This window comes from Spermophilus citellus (genome assembly GCF_964194105.1).
Source record: "Spermophilus citellus genome assembly, chromosome: 1".
NCBI classification, from domain to species: domain Eukaryota; kingdom Metazoa; phylum Chordata; class Mammalia; order Rodentia; family Sciuridae; genus Spermophilus; species Spermophilus citellus.
This window is the reverse complement of record NC_138182.1, coordinates 288,239,406-288,257,193: the sequence shown is the minus strand read 5'-3', so window position 1 is coordinate 288,257,193 and position 17,788 is coordinate 288,239,406. Positions and strand designations below refer to the sequence as shown.

Here is a 17,788-nt window from a genome sequence, read left to right as displayed (position 1 = left end):
AGGGTCATCCCAGGGCCCCCCACACATGCTCTCGATTGGGAGAGCCGCTGGGATACCTGGGCGTCCTGATCAGAATGGGGTCTTCCTGCTAAACAGCCCAACTCTTTCGCCTTTTCTGGAAGGATGCAAAGGGACAAACCTCTGCCTCAGGACAGGCCGCAAAGGCGCTCCACGTTGGAACAGAGGACTCCCAGTCTATCCAGAAGAGAAGGACGACAAAAGGAGGACCTGCTGGGGCGACACGCTCGGGCCGCCCCGCCCTCGGTGGACGTGGGGGTCCCCGGGGTCGCAGCTCACCGGCTGCGGTGCCAGGCCAGGACCACCCCTACCCTGACCCCGCCTCTGTTGACTCCAGCCCCCGCCCACGGTCTGGCCCCGCCCCGCCCCGCCCCGCCCCCACAGGCGAGTCTGCCCCGCCCCCGCGCGAGCTCGCCCCGCCCTGGTCCCGCCCCTCCGCACCAGGCCCCGCCCCTCCGCACCAGGCCCCGCCCCTCCGCACCAGGCCCCGCCCCTCCGCACCAGGCCCCGCCCCTCCGCACCAGGCCCCGCCCCGCACTGCTGTCCCGCCCAGGTCCCGCCCCTCGGCTTCGGCCCCGCCTGCTGGTCCTGTCCCGCTGCGCAGGCGCGGCGCGCGCGGTTGCGTTTGAAACCATGGCGCCGGGTCCGAGGCTGGTGCTTTCTGAGGAGAAGGTCCGGGAGCGCAGCGGCCTGGGGCCTCACCGCGATCTGGGTGCGCCGCGGGCAGGCGGGCGGGCGCCGGGGCTCCCCGGAGGCGGCCCGACGGTTCCCCCGCGGCGCCAATGCCTTGACTGCCCAACGGTCGCTGCCCAGGCAGGACGGAGCGGGCGGGGGCGGGGGTGGTGGGTCAGGTGTGTGTCCAGTGGGTGCAGCGTGTGTCCAGTGTGGGTCTAGTGGGGTGCGGTGTGGCTCCAGTGTGTCAGGTAGAAGCCCAGGGGTGCGGAATGTGTTCAGTGTGTGGCCACTGTGTGTCCAGTGGGTGTGGTGTGGGTCCAGTGGGTGCAGCATGTGTCCAACATGGGTCCAGTGTGTGTCCCGTGGATGCCGTGTGGTTCCAATGTGGGTTGCAGTATGTGTCCAGTGGGCACAGTACGGGTGCAGTGTGGGTTCAGGGGGTGCAGTGTGTGTCCATGTGAGTCCAATGGGTGTGGTGTGGGTCCAGTGGGTGCATTGTGTGTCCAGTGTGGGTCCAGTGGGCACAGTATGGGTCCAGTGTGGGTCCAGGGGTTGCAGTGTGGGTCTAGTGGGTGCAGCATGTGTCCAACATGGGTCCAGTGTGTGTCCCGTGGATGCAGTGTGGTTCCAATGTGGGTCGCAGTATGTGTCCAGTGGGCATAGTATGGGTGCTATGTGGGTTCAGGGGGTGCAGCCTGTGTCCAGTGTGAGTCCAATGGGTGTGGTGTGGGTCCAGTGGGTGCATTGTGTGTCCAGTGTAGGTGCAGTGGGCACAGTATGGGTCCAGTGTGGGTCCAGGGGTTGCAATTGGGTCCAGTGGGTGCAGCATGTATCCAACATGGGTCCAGTGGATGCCGTGTGGTTCCCATGTGGGTTGCAATATGTGGCTAGTGGGCACAGTGGGTTCAGGGGGTGCAGTGTGGGTCCAGTGTGGCAGGTGTGGGTCCAGTGTGGATCTGGTGGCTGCCTGGCTGCCAGCACTGCCCTGTTGCCAGCTCCAGGGAGCAGGCCTGGGCCCTGCTGGTGCTGTGCAGGGCTCAGGATGCTCTCTGCCTGGGTTGCACCTGCTGCTGGATTGCTGAAGGTCTGCTGAGGACCTGCGTGCCTGGTCAGCAGGCATGAGGTGCTTTCGCATTCTTGTTCTGTTCTAGTTTGGGCTATCAGGCCTCCCTTTCTGTGTTTTAGAAGAGGTTGGGCAGAATTTGTTGTAATTCTTTGAATGTTTCAGCAAAACCATGTGGATGCAGAGATCTCTGTTTTGAAGTTTTTAAATTAGAGATTCAGTTTCTCTGTTAGAAAACTATTTACTTTCTCAGTTTCACCTTCAGTGAGTTTTGGTTGTCTGGGTTTTTGCAAAATTGATTCATTTTCCTAAGTTGTCAAATGTGTGTGTGTGTAGAGTTGTTCGTGGCACCCTCTTACTAGCCTCTTGAGGTCAGTGGGGTCTACAGGATAGCCCCTGTTTCATGCATGACATTGATGGTCTTTTTTTAAGTCTTGCTTCAGGTTTATAAATGTTATTGATCTTTTCAAAGGGCCAGCTTTTGGGATGGTTGATTTTTCTGCAGTGTTTTTCTAGTTTCAGATTTCAGTGACTTTATTCTTTATTATTTCCTTCTTTTCACTTATTTTGCTCTTTTTCTAGATTTTAGATGCAAACACAGTGAATATTGATTTGAGACTCTTGTTTTTCATTTAAGTAACTTTAGTGCTGTATATTTCTCTCTGAGCATAACTTCAGCTGCATCCAGTTTCATGTTTATTTAGTTTAATGTGTTTTAAATTTTTCTTGAGACTTCTTTGAACTATGGATTATTTAGGATTATTTTAAAAATTTTGCGTTTGGAGATTTTTCTATTTTCCTGTTATTGATTTTAGTGTGCGTACATTATAGTTGAAGAACATATTCTGTACAATTTAAATTATTTTGAATTTGTGAAGGTTTCATGGTCCAGTATCTCATCTGTACTAGTGAATGTTCCACTTGAAAAGAACGTGTGTTCTGTTGAGGGAGTGCCAGATCAGTGTTGGTGTTGGTGAGATCCTGCGGGCTGATGTTGCTCTGCTCAACCAGCAGGATTTTCTGTTCAGTGATTCTGTTAACTACCGAGGGAGTTTTGAAATGCCTTACTATAACTTGAATTTGTTGGTTTCTCTTTTTGTGTGATTTGAAATTCTGTGGTTTGGCACCCTGCATTTTTAGGACGTTTATCTTTTGGTGGACTGAACTTTTAGCATATGTAGAGTTCCTGTTTGTCCCTGGGGAGGCCATTTACGTTTACTGTAATTATTAATATAGCGGAACTCTAAAGTGCCATTTTAATTGTTTTGTGATTGTTCCTATTACGGTTTTTTGAACCCAAAGCCTGGGTTCTTTCTCCCTCCAAGTGTTGGGGCCAGGGACACCACTGAGCCCTGGTGGAGCAGTGAAGATTTTTATTCTTGGGCTGAGGCTGTGGCTCAGTGGTGGAGCGCTCACCTAGCATGTGTGAGGTGCTGGCTTCGATCCTCAGCACCACATAAAAATAAATAAATATGGGCTGGGGATGTGGCTCAAGCGGTAGCACACTTGCCTAGCATGTGTGCGGCCCGGGTTCGATCCTCAGCACCACATACAAGCAAAGATGTTGTGTCCTCCGAAAACTAAAAAGTAATATTTAAAAAATTTTCTCTCTCTCTCTCTCTCTCTCTCTCTCTTTAAAAAAAATAAATAAAAAAAATAAAGGTATTGTGTCCAACTTAAAAAATATATATTTTTTTAAAAAAGATGTTCTTGGCTAAGAACAGGAGACATGGGAGATAAACATGCAGATCATCTTCCCCCACCCCTTGGAATCAGAAATTTATAGATATAGGGGAGGAAAAAGAGGGAAGGGATGGAGTATGGAGGGGGATTATGAAGTCCTGCACTGTAATGAAGGTGGAGGTGGCCCTCAGTCAGGTTCAGCACCTGCAGAGGATGGACTCCCGGCCTTCAGCAGGCCGTGCTCAGAGATGAAGGGGGTTAGAATGAGTAGAGGTTCAGAACGGCCAGCCAGGCAGCCCAGGACCAGGGCAGGTAACCAACCCTGAGTGACTCTATCCGTTTAGGAGGTTACTGTATCCTCTATAAGAAAATATGGAAATACATAAATACCTAAAGAGATGAATAAAGGAACTTTTATTTAACATAGTGGGATAAATATATTAGCATTTTATGCCTTTCCTTTCAGTCTTTTTGTGTATGGTTAAAGAAAAATATTGTTTGGTGACACTTGTTAAAGAACAGTATGGAATACTATCCAGGACCTTTGAGGGAGGTACTGGGTATTTTGCAGTGGTATTTTGCAAGGGTGTTTTTCATTGAGGGGAAAGATTGGATTCAACTCTGAGTAGTGTGGGCAAGTGAAAATAGGGTGGGCATCAGTGGATGGGAATTACTAAGAAGAAACAAGAGGGACCAAAGGGGTTCTTGCCGAAGGTGGGCCAGTATCAGACCTCACCTGGGAAGGGTGGAAGGTAAGGGACCTGATGAGGTGCTGAGGGTGAGTGGATGTGGAGGGCAGGAGGTTCTTGCTAGGGTGAAATGTGCAGATGGGCCTAGGACAGGGTTTAGGAACCTGAACTCAAGTTTGGTCAGGCAGAGATACTTTGTTATTACCTACTGTGTTTACTTTACCTTATTTTGAGACAGAGTCTGCTAAGTTGCCCAGACTTACCTGGAAGTTTTCATCCTCCTGCCTCAGTCTCCTGAGTAGCTGGGATTATAGGCATACCAGCTATCTGTTATATTTCTAAAAACTAAGAAGGGGAACACTTTTTATCATAATATTATTTTCAATTAGAAAAGGATTAAAATCTCATAACTTTCTGCACTTAGCTGAGCTTCGGTCACTGTCTATCCCTGGAACGTACCAAGAGAAGATCACCCACCTTGGAAACTCTCTGATGCGTCTGACAGTCCTGAAGTCTTTGGATCTCTCACGCAACTCCTTGGTTAGTCTAGAGGTGAGTTAGGTTTGTTTCTTAAAAGAAAACTTATTACTATGAGTATGAATGGAAAGTATTGCATTTAAAAAATGTAATGCGTGTTTTAACCAAGCACATCATACTTGTAAACCATTCACTTGGAGTTCAGGACACTTAAACTGAACCCTGAAGCACTGCCTTGCCACTGGTGTTTACTGTGCGCTAGACCTCTCACACTTCACTGTACCCTTAATGCTCTGAAGACCAAGGACTTAGCTCTCTGAGGATGGATTGTTGTTTTAGTCAGCTTTTTTGTTGCTGTGACCTGACAAGAACAATTTTAAGGAGGAAAAGTTTATTTGGGGGATCGTGGTTTCAGAGGTTGTAGTCCATAGAAGGCCGGCTCCATTTCTCAGGGCTTAATGAGGCGGAACATCGTGGCAGAAGGGTGTGAGGGAGGAAAAGAGTCAGGACATGGCCACCAAGAAGCAGAGAGAGTGACTCCTCTTGCCAGGGACAAGACGCATTCCAAAGGTACCCCCAGATGGCCCACTTCCTCCAGCCAACCCTACCTGCCTTCAGTTACCATGCAGGTAACCTGTCGGGATTAACTCACTGATTGCAATAAGGCTTTCGTGACAATCATTTCACCCCTAAATTCCTCGCAATGTCTTACACATGAGCTTTTGGGGGACACCTAATATCTAAATTATCATATCTTTAAAAGGAATGAAGAACGATTCCACAGACAAGTGTGGGTGCCTGTCACACGGTGTCCCCTCAGGAGGTTTGTTTTCTCCACTTTCTGCACTTCATGTCTGCCCTTACGGCCTGACTTGATCTCTGCCCTCCTGGGCAGTGCCTTGAGCTCTGTTCCTGGCAGCGTGACCAACAGGGACTAAGAAGCCACCCAGATGTGAAAGACCTCTACAGTGAAAACTACGGACCAACGAGAGGATGGAAAGACCTCCCATGCTCCTGGACAGGCAGAATCACTATTGTCAAAATGGCACACTACCAAAAGTGTAAATTGCAGATTTAATGCAATTCCTATTAAAATTCCAACAATGTTCTTCATAGAAATAGAAGAAACAGTTATGAGATTTATATGGAAAAACGAGAGGCCGGAAATAGCCGTGACAATCCTTAGTGAGAAAAGCTAAGCGGGGGGCATCCCAACACCAACCTTTGACTATACCACAGAGCCAGAGTGACAGACACGGCATGGACTGGCCCACAACAGACATGGGACCAGGGGACAGCGTGCGAGACACAGAGACACCCACATGAATACCGTTACCTGACATGAGACAAAGGGGCCACAAACATACCCTGGACGGCCTCCTCAACAAATGGTGCTGGGAAACTGGAAACCCATAGGTAGCAGAATGAAGCTGAATCCCTGTCTCTCACCCTGCACAGAACTCAAAGTGGCCAGGACCAGAGACCTGTGCCTCCTAGAGGGAATGTAGGCCCAACTCTCCATCACGCTGGCTTAGGAACCGACTTCCTGGACGAGACCCCTAAGGCACAAGGAAGGAAATCAAGAATCAATAAATGGGATGGTATCAAACCGAAAAATTCTTCTCAGCAAAGGAAACAGTAACGTGAAGAGAGAGCCTACACCATGGGAAAAAATCTTTCTACCTGCACCTCAGAGAGAGCATTAATCTCCAGGATGTATAAAAGGCTCAAAAAACTTCATACCAAAAAACCAAATCCCCAGTCAAAATAAATGGGCAAAGGAACGGAACAGGCACTTCACAGAAGAATAAATGCAGTCGATCAACAAACATGAAAAATGTTTAACGTCTCTAGCAATTAGAGAAATGCAAATCAAAACTTCTCTAAGATTTTATCTCTCTCCAGTCAGAATGGCAATTATCAAGAATACAAGGAACAGTAAATGTTGGCAAGGATATAGGGGGGAAAGGTGCACTCATACATTGCTGGAGGGACTGTAAATTAGTGTAATCATTCTGGAAAGCAGTATGGAGAGTCCTCAGAAAACTTGGAATGAAACCACCATTTGACCCAGCTATCTCACTCCTCAGTTTATACCCAAAGGACTTAAAATCAGCATACTACAGTGACACAGCCACATCAGTGTTTATAGCAGCTCAATTCACAGTAGCTAAGCTATGGAACCAACCTAGATGCCCTTCAACAGAGGAATGGATAAAATGGTCTGTGTACTCAATGGAATATTACTCAGCCATAGAAAAGAATGACTGACTTTTGGTGGTAAATGGATGGATCTAGAGACTATCATGCTAAGTGAAATAAGCCAATCCCAAAAAACCAAGGGCTGAATGTTCTCTCTGATGTATGGATGCTGACCTACAACAAGTGGGGGAGGACAAGAATAGAGGTTCAGGGGATTAGACAAAGGGAATAAGGAGAACGGAAAAGGAAAGACAGTGGAATGAGTTGGACCTAACTTTTCTGTGTTTATATATGAATACATGACAGTGAAACTCAACATCATGTGCAATCACAAAATGGGGTCTTAATTAGAATAAGTTATGCTCCATGTATGTGTAATACCTCATAATACGTTCTGTCATGTATGTCTAAACAAAAAAGAATCACCCATGTGAGACGGGGAAGGATGTGTGAACACTGCTCTGGATTCGATTCAGAGAGGGGATTTTTGCCCTAAAAGACATACGGGACATTACATGTACTTTTGGAGACCACATCTGACCTAGGACTTCAGAACCCAACCCAGGGCTTCAGAGCCTATCTCAGCCAGATGCTGCACCCTGTCCTGGCTCGTCTCCAGACCACCCTAGCCTCAGTTTCCTAATCTGTAGAATGGGGCACAGATTATTCTGACCCTGTTGGGTTGTGCACAGAGTAAATGAAATTGTGCGAATCACTCAGCTTGGGTCTTCCCGAGAGCTTGGGCGGTGCCAGCTGGGCTCAGTGCCGGGGGACTGGCAGACCCATGTGGTCGTCCACTGTGAGAACACCTCACTTTTGTGCTCTCCTTGCCTCTGTGTGTCAGTTGGTTGACCAGTTCCTGCCCTGGTCTGTTTGTCTGTTTGCTTTCTGGGACGTAAACAGGTTGTGCCTTCTGTTCTAGGGCATCCAGTACCTGGTCTCCTTGGAGAGTCTCAACCTCTACTACAACTGCATCGCGTCCTTGGCGGAGGTGTTTCGGCTGCACTCCCTCACAGAGCTCCAGGACCTGGACCTCCGGCTGAACCCTGTTGTGAAGAATGAGTCTGACTACCGCCTGTTCGTGGTGCACATGCTCCCCAAGCTGCGGCAGCTGGGTAGGCCTGGGGCCGCCCTGCTCGTACCCTGTACCCTCGTACCCTCATCGGTGCAGCCCAGGCAGGCAGTTTGTGCTCGGGGTGGCTCATGCTGTTGATTCCTTCTGGGAAGGGAAGTTGATTTTCTACATCGATGGCCTGAGTCTTGCAGGCCCTTGGCTCTGGTGGCCCAGTGTCCTGACAGGGTGGGTATGGGGAGAGATTCTTGGGCAGGGCCACGGGGTATTATCCTGGACCCTGGTCTGCATTCCTGTGTCCCGAGGTATCTCTGGAGGTGGCTGGAGGAGCTGTCTGTCAGCATAAAGTGCACGCTTCTTTGTGCCAACCCCTTTATAGTCGTGCACGTTCATGTTGTGGGTTGGACCTGTTCAGCTGTCCTGTGGTGAGGATGTGAGTGTGCCACAGTGTGCCTCTTGCCAGAAACTCACCTGTTTTGCACTTGTCAAACCATTTTCTCCAGCCCCGAGCCCTGGCTGGCTTCCCCCAACCCAGCAGGAGCTGCTAGGCAGTGAGGGTGGTGCTAGGGAGGGCGCGACAGGCACATCCGATCGGTGGCCAGAGCCCCTCTGCTCTCGTAGCGTTGACCATGTATCTCCCATGTATCCCCCATGTATCCTAAAGGCAAACCCATTCTTAGTGAGGCTGGAGGGCACTGGGCCTCCGCATCTCCTCTGTACTGACCTCACAGCACCCAGTGAGCCCAGCTCTGGCGCACTGTGAGCACTGACACTGGATCTCCACTGCCCACGTGGCAGGTGCCAGGCCAAGGGCACCCCAAGGGACGGCCAGCGTCTGGAGATATCAGGGCAGGTGTGTGGCGCTGGCCTCCCGAGAGTGCAGCCACCTCTGAGATCCCAGGGCCTGGCTGGGCAGGTGGGCTGTCTGAAACCCACCTAGAATGAGATTGAGAGTCTGCCGTGGCGCACTGCGATTTGTTTCTCAGTCCTTTGGTGTGTTGTCTAAGATCAGGCCATTTTCCTGGCCCAGGGGAAGTATACGGGAGCAGATGTAGGTAGCGTCTCGCCTAGGTCTGTCACAGGGTAAGAAAAGAGGGTGGGCAGATTGGCTGGGACTGAAGTGTCTGAACTCTTGGGCTTTGTTAGATGGGGTGGGAGCCTGTGGTGGCGGGAAACCTTGGCCATGCCTCTTGGCCTGGTGCCTGGAGCAGCTGCTGCCCGCTGGGGGAAGTTGCTTGCCTGTGCTGCTGACACTGAGAGCCTGCCCCCCTGGGCCATTTTACCCCTGTGGCCAAGCTCTACTGGTAGAAGGCCAATGGTAGCCACCTGACCCTTGGAACAGCTGGTGGGAATGTGATATGTCCAGAGGAGACAGTGCTGGGCTCCTTATGGAAGGTGGCGGAAGACTGGTACCTCTGGGTGAGCGCCAGGTTAGAGGATCTCCCATCACTGCCCCTCCCACCTTTCCCTCTCCCGGCTCTTCTCTAGCTCACCGCCATGTTTGATTTGAACATGTGGGAAGATGAGCAAGTGACTTACACATGTCCAGCTTGGCTCCTTTAAAGCTGCATCCCAGTCACTACGGGTGATTCTGGATCTTCCATTTTAAATCATGGGTTTCCTTTTGTCATTAGCAGGTTAGATGCTGAGTCTCACACTGTTTGTGTAGAGAAGGAAAGATACTTCCAGAGATAATCAAGGAGCATCTTTGAAGTTGAGTCTCGTCCAGGGCTGGCCCTGCCCAGCAGGTGCCTGAGGAGAGAACGGAGGCCTGGCTGTAGTGGGTAGCAAAGACCTGGGGGGGTGTGCAGGAGAAGCTGGGAGGTAGCCATGGGGGCTATGGGAAGGGAGCAGTGGGGTCCAGAGTGTGCTGCTGTGAGCAGAGGCTGTGGTCTGGGGAGTGGGGAGCCGCATCTGCTTTGGACACCTGAGTTTGCTGTGTAATGGAGAGGGCCAGGTGTGCATTTTTGCAGTGGGGATCTGGAACTGACTCTGAAGGGAGAGGTGCAGTGAGAAGAGGTGTTACGACAAGAGGAGCCACACCCCACGAGTGTTTGGGCTTTGGTGGAGATAGACCTGGGGACCAGAGGAGGGGATTAGGAGAGCAGGAGGAGTGGGCGCCTGTCTCCTGAGCATGGCTTGGGGAGTGAGAGGAGCCCCACGTGCAGAGGCCTCGGACGCAGCTCTTATGCATGACCTTCACAACTGGTTTTCTGCACAGTTACTTAGTTCTTATTTCTTACTGTTTCTATGATTTCGAGGTGTTCCACAGAGTGTCTGCTCTTAGGGAGGTAGCATAGAGCTTGACCAGTGTCGACAGCGTTGACTCTGTGACAGACATATGGCAGTTTCCAATGAGTGGGACCGTCTCATCCCCAGGTATCTGCGTAGAGGTGCCAGGAACTCTTGGTAGAACCCTTCTGAGGCCCCAGCCCACATGTGAGACCGTTCAGCTCCTCCTCGGTCACTGTGGTTCATCCCTGGGGGACCTTGGGGGACGTACTCCAAGGGCACACTCACAAGTCAAGTGCTCTCAGTGTGTTCAGGATTCTCCTCCAGGGAGACTCCTTAGTGTGCCATGTGATAGAGTCTCACCCAGCACCTGGCGTCCACATTTAAGAATGGGCGCGTGTGTACCTCGTGCCTGTGCTCCTTTGCCATGGCAGCAGCCTGTCCCCATGGTGGCGTCTGAGCAGTGAACCGCGAGAGCAGGCTGGCCTCGTGGCACTGCAGCAGCACCCCTGGGCAGCCAGGCGTGGCGAGGGGTCAGGAGCCCTCCTGTGCAGGTGTGCTCTAGGATGGGGCCTGGCACCTCTGCTCCTCCACGGAAGCTGGCCATCACCACTCTGCTGTCCTCTGCAGTCTCTGCAACTTTCTCCTAGATGACCGTCCTGTCAGAGACAGTGAGCGGAAGGCCTCCCTGCTGCATTTTGCCTCAGAGGACTCACTGGACTCAAAGGAGAGCTTCCCAGCTGCCTTAAAGGTCGGAAGGTATGGGCAGACATGGTTGGGACACAGGCCACCTCTCAGATTGGTTGCTGGGTGTTCAGCCACACTCACAATCACATGCACTTCAGCTGCCCTCGGGTGCACAGGAATGGAGGGAAGAGGTGCCCAGGTCAACTGGGGCCAAATTAGGTGGTGGGACAGCGTCTCTCTCCCACTTTCTGCAAACTTTCCTGAAAGTTACTGTTATTTTTCATATTTAAAGTGCTCATGGGAGTGGCCTGTGTAGTCAGGGAGTGCAGAGGGCTGGTGAGAAGAAAGCAGCCCTCAGCTGCTTCCCTCCCGCAGCGGCTGCTCTCAGGTTCTCATCTCAGGCCACCACGCCCGCTTCGGGATGGGAATGCGCCTGCAGGACCCCTGCCTGCCTGGAGGAGTTCGAGGTCCTCGTCCCCTCCTCCACCAGTCCCACAGGCGATCCACACAGTGCGTCCTCTCTGTGCTCCTCTAGTGCCAGTGCTCCCAGCTCTGCTGTGGTCAGCGCTGGGTCCTGCACCCACTGGTGCCCTGCTTCCCCCTGCTGCCTCCAGCTCTGGCTGCCTGCTGCCCTTCACTTAGGCGGTATCCTTGTGGTCAGTCAGGCTGACAGTGTGTGCTGAATCTGGAGACCTAGAGAACTGTCGTGCTTTGTGCATGGGTTGCTTCTAAAGAGCAGGATCCGTGAGCTTGTTTAAATTGCTGGATGAAGAGCTTGGACTTCGTCTTCTTTCTTGTGCTCCATTTTGTTTTGTCTGATACTTTTACTGTATTTTTTCTTTTTCTTGCATTATATGCATTACCTCATCCTAATGAGCAATCTAATGCAGGGTTCAGCCTTTATTAGGCTCTTGGAACCATGTGATCCCTGTCTCAGCTTCTCCAGCTGCTGTAGGCAATCTGTCAGTGAACGAGTCTTCCATTAAAACCACTGTGGCCCTAGTTGCAGACTTGGCCTGTGCAGATCTCACCTGGAGCTCTGAGGACTGTGAGCAAGTATGGTCAAGTTCCAGGCACAATCCCCTGGGTTGCTGTCCAGTTCTCACAGTGTCTCCACATGGTGGCAGTGGGAGGGAGTTTGCTGGGGATTCCTTTTGTGAAGGCACCAGTACCATTCATGAGAACCTCACCTGTGACCTGATTAGCTCCTACAGGCCCCATCTCCCAACACCATCACATTGGAGTTAGGGTTTCAACATAGGAACCTGGGAGGCATGCAAATGCTCAGTCTTTTGCAATAATCTTGTATTTAGAGCAGCTTTAGGTTTCTAGAAAAAATGAGTGAAGTGTGCAGAGAGTTCCCATATACTCCTGCACGCTACATCTTGCATTAGTTATAATTGATGAGTTAGTGTTGATGTGTTATCTTTGAGTGGTATATCCTGCAGATTTTGACCAGTGCCTACTGTTGTGTATTTGTCCTCATACAGAATAATTTTACTGCCCTGAACACCTCCAGTGTTCTACCATTCATTTCTCCTTCTTGCCCAGGCCTCTTTGTTCTCTCACATCCTTTGTTTTTTGGTACCAGGAATTGAACCCAGGGGCACTTAATTACTGAGCCACATCCCCAGCCCTTTTTAACATTTTATTAGAGACAGGGTCTTGTTGAGTTGCTCAGTGCCTCACTAAGTTGCTCCGGCTGGCTTTGAACTCGCAATCAATCCTCCTGCCTCAGCCTCCTGAGCTGCTGGGATTGCACATGTGCGCCAGTGTGCCCGGCCGGCTTCTGTTCTTTTCCCTGTCTGTGGTTTTCTCGGCTCCAACACATCACCTAGTTGCAGTCTGCAGTGGTTGGGGCGTGGTCTGCGTGTGTCCTGTGATCCTCTGTGTGTTGAAAGCTTGCTCCCTGCTGTGGCAGTGTGTGGGGAGGCAGTGAGACTTTCAACAGGTGGGCCTTGTGGGAGTCATTAGGTCATCAGGTGCTGTCCTCAGGAGGGCTGAAGGTAGTTTTCTTAGGTCCCTTAGTTCTTACGGAATGAGCTGCTCTAGTGAGCCTGACCCCTGGCTTGCTCTCTGGCTTCCCGTCTTGCCATGTGACCATTCCCTGTCCCTAGCACTCCCACCATGGTGCACATCGGCTGCAATGTGACACAGCCAAGGGGGACCTCACCAGGGGCCAGCTTCATGTATGGACCATCATGTTCTAAAATTTTGAGCTGAAAAACCTCTTCTTTATGAAGTACCCAGCCTTAGATGTTTCAGTATAGTGACAAAAAATGAGTTAGTATAGAATTATATGATATTTAGCCTTTTTAGATTGTCATCTTTAACTTAATATGTATTTAAGGTTTCTCTGTCTTTTTGTGTCATGATAGTTCATTTATTAGTATTATTGAATAAGTCACTGTGTGGAGGATGTACCATGGTTTATCTGTTCCCCTTCTGAGGGATGACTTGACTGCTCCTAATATCTGGCAGGTGTGAGTGAAGCTACTCAAAGTGAGCATGTTTCCACGTGGATGTGAGTTTTGAGTTCCTTTGGATGCACACTCGGAGCTGGGTGGTGAGTCGTGTGGCAGTGGTACGGGGGTTCTGAGGCAGGTGCCCCACGTCTTCCCCAGCAGTGACGAGTGTTCCTGTTGCTCCACGTCCCTGTAACTGCTGTGGTGGTGTTAGGTGGTGTACTTTGGAGTGTGTCTTAGGAGGTTCATGATTAGGGGGTTCCTGATGGTAATGGTAGGGAGCTTCCGGACGGTAGCTTCTTCTCCTGGGCTTACTTGCCACTGGGGTGTCTTCTTCTTCTTCTTCTTCTTCTTCTTGAGAGAGAGAGAGAGAATTTTTTTAATATTTATTTTTCAGTTTTCAGTGGACACAACATCTTTTTTATTTTTATGTGGTGCTGAGGATGGAACCCAGCGCCCCACTCATGCCAGGCGAGCGCGCTACCGCTTGAGCCACATCCCCAGCCCCAGGGGTGTCTCCTTTGGTGGGAGATCGCTCAGGTCTTTCCCGTGTGTGACTGGGGTGCTCCTTTTCTCACTGGTGAGTCCCAGGAGCTCCTGTGTATTTTGGGAGCTCGTGCTTTGCTGGATCCCTGTTTTATGGTATTTTCTTTTCTGTTTCTGCAGTCTACCACTGAGCTATCTCCCTGGCCCACAGAACATCTTCTCCCACCTATGGACTGTTGTTTCCCTCTCTTTAACAGTGTCTTCATGGAGCAAAAGTTCTTAATGTTAACAAAACCCAGCGAATCAGCTTTCGTAGACGCACTTTCATTGTTGCATTTAAAAAGTCACCAGGAAAGCCCGTCCCTGCATTTCACTCCCATGCTACCTCTGGGAGCTATTTAAAGCTTTCATTTTGTAATTAGGTCCATGGTCTGTTCTGAGTGAAGTTTTGTGAAAGGTGTAAGTCTGTGTCTGGGTTATGATAGGGTGTCTGGGTGTCCAGCACGGTTTGCTCCCCTCCCTTCTGCATGGAGTCTCCTCGGCGTCTTTTCAGAGGTGAGTCCGCTGCACGAGTGTGGGTGTGTCCGGGCTCTCCACTCTGCTCACGGTTGCCTGGCCTCTTGTTTCCCCAGTGCCTTGCTGTCCTGGTTGCTGTGGCTTTAGAGCAGGTGTCAGCCTTTGGCTCTGCTCTTCTCCTCAGTCTTGTGGGACAGCACACTCTGGCTTTCTGGTTTGTTTTACATCCTGCCACAAAGGGCACAGCTGAAGAGATGTGTAGGACGAGGAGTGGGGAAGGGGTGTGGGGCTTCCTTGGGCACCACTCTCCAGGTGCCCCACGTTTAGGGCTGTCTGACACCCCGCGGAGCCCCTTTTGGTCTTAATGTCACAGACTGGGTGGTCATGTTATGGATCACTGATGGTCAACTGAACCACTGGCCCCTCCCTCCCTGGAGTCCAGTGCCTGGTTCTCAGCCCACCCTCTGGGCTTGCTTGGGTCCCCAGGACAGGCCCTCCTGGGGCGACCAAGGCCCAGCCTTCATTCTGCTCACCGGCACGGACAAGACACTGGTGTGCAGGAAGCGGGAGGCAGAACAAACTGGGAGCTCCCGTGTGTGGCCGTCTCAGCCCTGTTCCTGCAGATGCTCCTGGGACTCCCGCCTCGGGCCCATCCTGTGATGCAGCTCTGCTTGGTGTTCCAAAGCCTGTGAGACCTGTTGCTGCTCTCTCTCTGCTCCGGAGGCTGGACAGTCAGCTGCCCCATCCTCCAGTGCACGCATGCCTGCTGCAGGTCCCCCACTCTGCACTTCAGTGAGCTCCCTCAGGCCACGTCTGGCCCCCATGCCAGCTTGCCCGCTTAGGCTCTGTCTCCTTCATCTTCCACGGTTCATGAGACTAGTTCTCGTATTCCCTTCTCCCCTGTGAAGGCTTGCTCTTGCTTGCTGAGTGGATGGAAAATCACTGATTTATGTGGATTGCAGAGGCTAAGGTCTGGACTTCCTCAGGTGTGGTTTCGGCTTTCTGTGTTTAGCCTCCACCTTTTCATTTCTTTGAATCCCTTCTAATTTTTGTTTATATCTGTACATTTTGAGCATTGTAACATGACACCTCTGGAAATCAGATTCTCTTTGCTTCCCTGGATTTGATGTGCTTGCTGGTTGTAGTGGTCATTGTTTGGTGACTTTTCTGAACAGTTTTCTTTGATGTACATGGCCCTTGAGGTCTCTGTTCTGTTAGCTTATCGATGAGCTAGTGATTGGGCAGGGATTCCCTTCCTGTCCCGAACCAGAGAGTGAGCTAGTCTTTGCCTGGCTGTGTTCTGGGCACGCTCTGTCCCTCCGCTTGGCAGTGTGCACCGCTGGGTGAACCTTTCTTCCTGCTTAGCGGAGCTGCAAGCCCAGCGGGTGCACGCAGGCGTAGGGCCTTCTTGGGGTGAGAGAGCCCAGAAGGTCAGACGTGCACACCGAGGATGGCTTGGCTGCCCAGGACTGCGGGCATGACAGTGGTCCTGTGACCGTAAGTTAGCTGAGCAATCCCCACCACTGAGCATTGTCAAGCAGTCCCAGGTTGTATGAGAGCGCTTGACATTCGACATCTGTGAAATGGTGGCATATGGTGACTTTGCCGGCCTGTGTCCTCCTTGTTAAGTGACACATGACTGTGGTTGCCTCTTTCCAAACCCTGTGGACATCTGATTCCCAGCTGTTTTCCCCAGGCTCTGTGCTCTTGTCTACTACAGCTGCCCTCTGAGGCTTTGGTTGGCAGCAGCCAGGACCTCAGCCTGGGTGCTCAGTATCCTCACCCCAAGCAGGTCGGGCCTGGCTGTGAGTTGGGGGGGTGGGACAGGCCCTGGAGCTGATCCTTGGGGCAGGTCGGAACAGCAACTCCACCCTGCTCCCTGGGGCACCTCGAAGGCACCTTGGGTGTTTCCACTGCTGCTGCTGCCGCCGCTGAGAGTTTGCAGGGGTGGGGCTGGGCAGGTCCCTGGCCGTTCTTGCTGGAGATCAACGTCTTCCTGCAACAGCTGCTGCATGGGCTGCTGCAGTCTTGCCTCATTTCCAGGGTTCCCAATTTTCCCTTTTTTTCTTTTATGAAGGGACAGAATGTGAAATTCTTTTCTCTGCCTCGCCTTGCTGACATCATTAGACACATCTGTTATGTTCTGATTTATAGGAAGTGTTTCAGATTCTTTTGTCTTTTGTCGTGACATACGCCGAAGATAAAGGAAGCACTTATTCACCATGGTTGGGAATAGTGTATTCTAATCTACAAATATAAGTACTTTGCAATTTTTATAGATTGACTTGTTTAAACACTGCAACACTTAGTTGTTATAAAAGAATGAAGAGTGTTCCTTAAACCACCGCGTTGGGTGGAGGACCTCTTTGAGAGGGTTTGCCTTTGGGTAGATGGTTCGGGACCTCACTGTGGTCCTCTGGGGTGAGCTCCTCCTCCGGTCACTTGCTGCTGAGGCACACTGCTCCAGAAGCAGTGCAGACAGGCCTGCGCTGGCCATAGGCTGGCTGACGATGCTGACCAGTCTGCTCTCCCTTGCAGACCACACCACTCCAGGGCCAGGTGCACTGACCCCTCAGCCAGGAAGTGCTTGGTCATGGATGCAGATGACGAGGCGGTCCTGACCCTCATTGCGGAGTGCGAGTGGGACCTAAGCAACCCCCCTGGGAGCTTGAGCACCAGCCAGAAGGAACGTGAGGCTGACCACCACCACACCCAAGGTACGCTGTCCAGTCTGTAGTGAAGGCCCGGCAGATCCAGCAGTCACGGGCTTCGACCTACACAATCATGCTTTTGTGAGAATACCAGGGCTGGGCTGCTCAGTGGTGAGCACTTGCCTCGCATGCACAGGCCCTGGGTTCCATTCCCAGCACCAAAAACAGCAGCAAAAAACTGACCTCTAAGATAGGGTCTTCAGCACATCTTTGTGCACTCTGAGAGCCAGCAATGAGACCGCAGAGCTCTGAAAGGGAGCATTGGTGTCCCAGCACCGTCCTGCTGCAGGTGGTCTAGCTGCACTTTTCGTCACACGAGAAAGTAGCACACTGATGTAGATAAGAAAGGCAAGTGCCTTGTGGCTAGTGGAGCTGATGTCCACAGCTGCTGTGGTCACTGAGCTTAGAGAGGCCCCGAGCCAGGCTGCCACGTTGAGGCTCTGTCAGGGACAGTAGGAACATTGTGCTCAGGGCACAACCTCACACGCTTTGCCTGAGGACTCTGCCTCCCACTAGGGCTTGTTTATGAGCTGAGGCTTCTGAGAGGTTCAGGCAAACAGCGTGAGGAGTCCAGTCAGCCTGGGTTGAAACGTGAGTGTGCCTGCTGCCCGAGGAGCAGCCCCAAGTGCCACCTCATGCTGCCACCCCCGGCTGGGCCGCTCCTGTGGAGGGTAGCACTTCATCCTAGTTTTTGTTTCATTTCTCTGAAGCAGACACGATTGAAACGTGGCCTTTGTGTCTCTTCTGGGACACTAGCCAGCTCTGCCCACCCTGTGTCAGGGCCTGTTCCTCCTGGTCGGGGGTGAGAGCCC

The 17,788-nt window shown here is 51.5% G+C and overlaps 1 protein-coding gene across 5 annotated transcripts in view; it reads left to right on the top strand.

Moving 5' to 3' along the window:
- Positions 1-588: 588 nt before the first annotated feature.
- Positions 589-17,788, top strand: part of CEP72 (centrosomal protein 72) — a 30,216-nt gene continuing 13,016 nt past the window's right edge. The window contains exons 1-5 of one of the 5 annotated variants that reach the window (XM_081280849.1): positions 589-690; positions 4,553-4,680; positions 7,730-7,922; positions 10,762-10,870; positions 16,804-16,982. In XM_081280849.1, the coding sequence (XP_081136975.1) occupies positions 4,621-4,680; positions 7,730-7,922; positions 10,762-10,870; positions 16,804-16,982 (541 nt within the window). In that variant the 5' untranslated portion in view covers positions 589-690; positions 4,553-4,620. Of the gene's footprint in view, positions 731-1,355; positions 1,817-4,552; positions 4,681-7,729; positions 7,923-8,706; positions 8,873-10,218; positions 10,259-10,761; positions 10,871-16,803; positions 16,983-17,788 lie in introns of those variants that run through there. The other 4 variants (XM_081280848.1, XM_081280850.1, XM_081280851.1 and 1 more) reach the window with 4 other exon arrangements.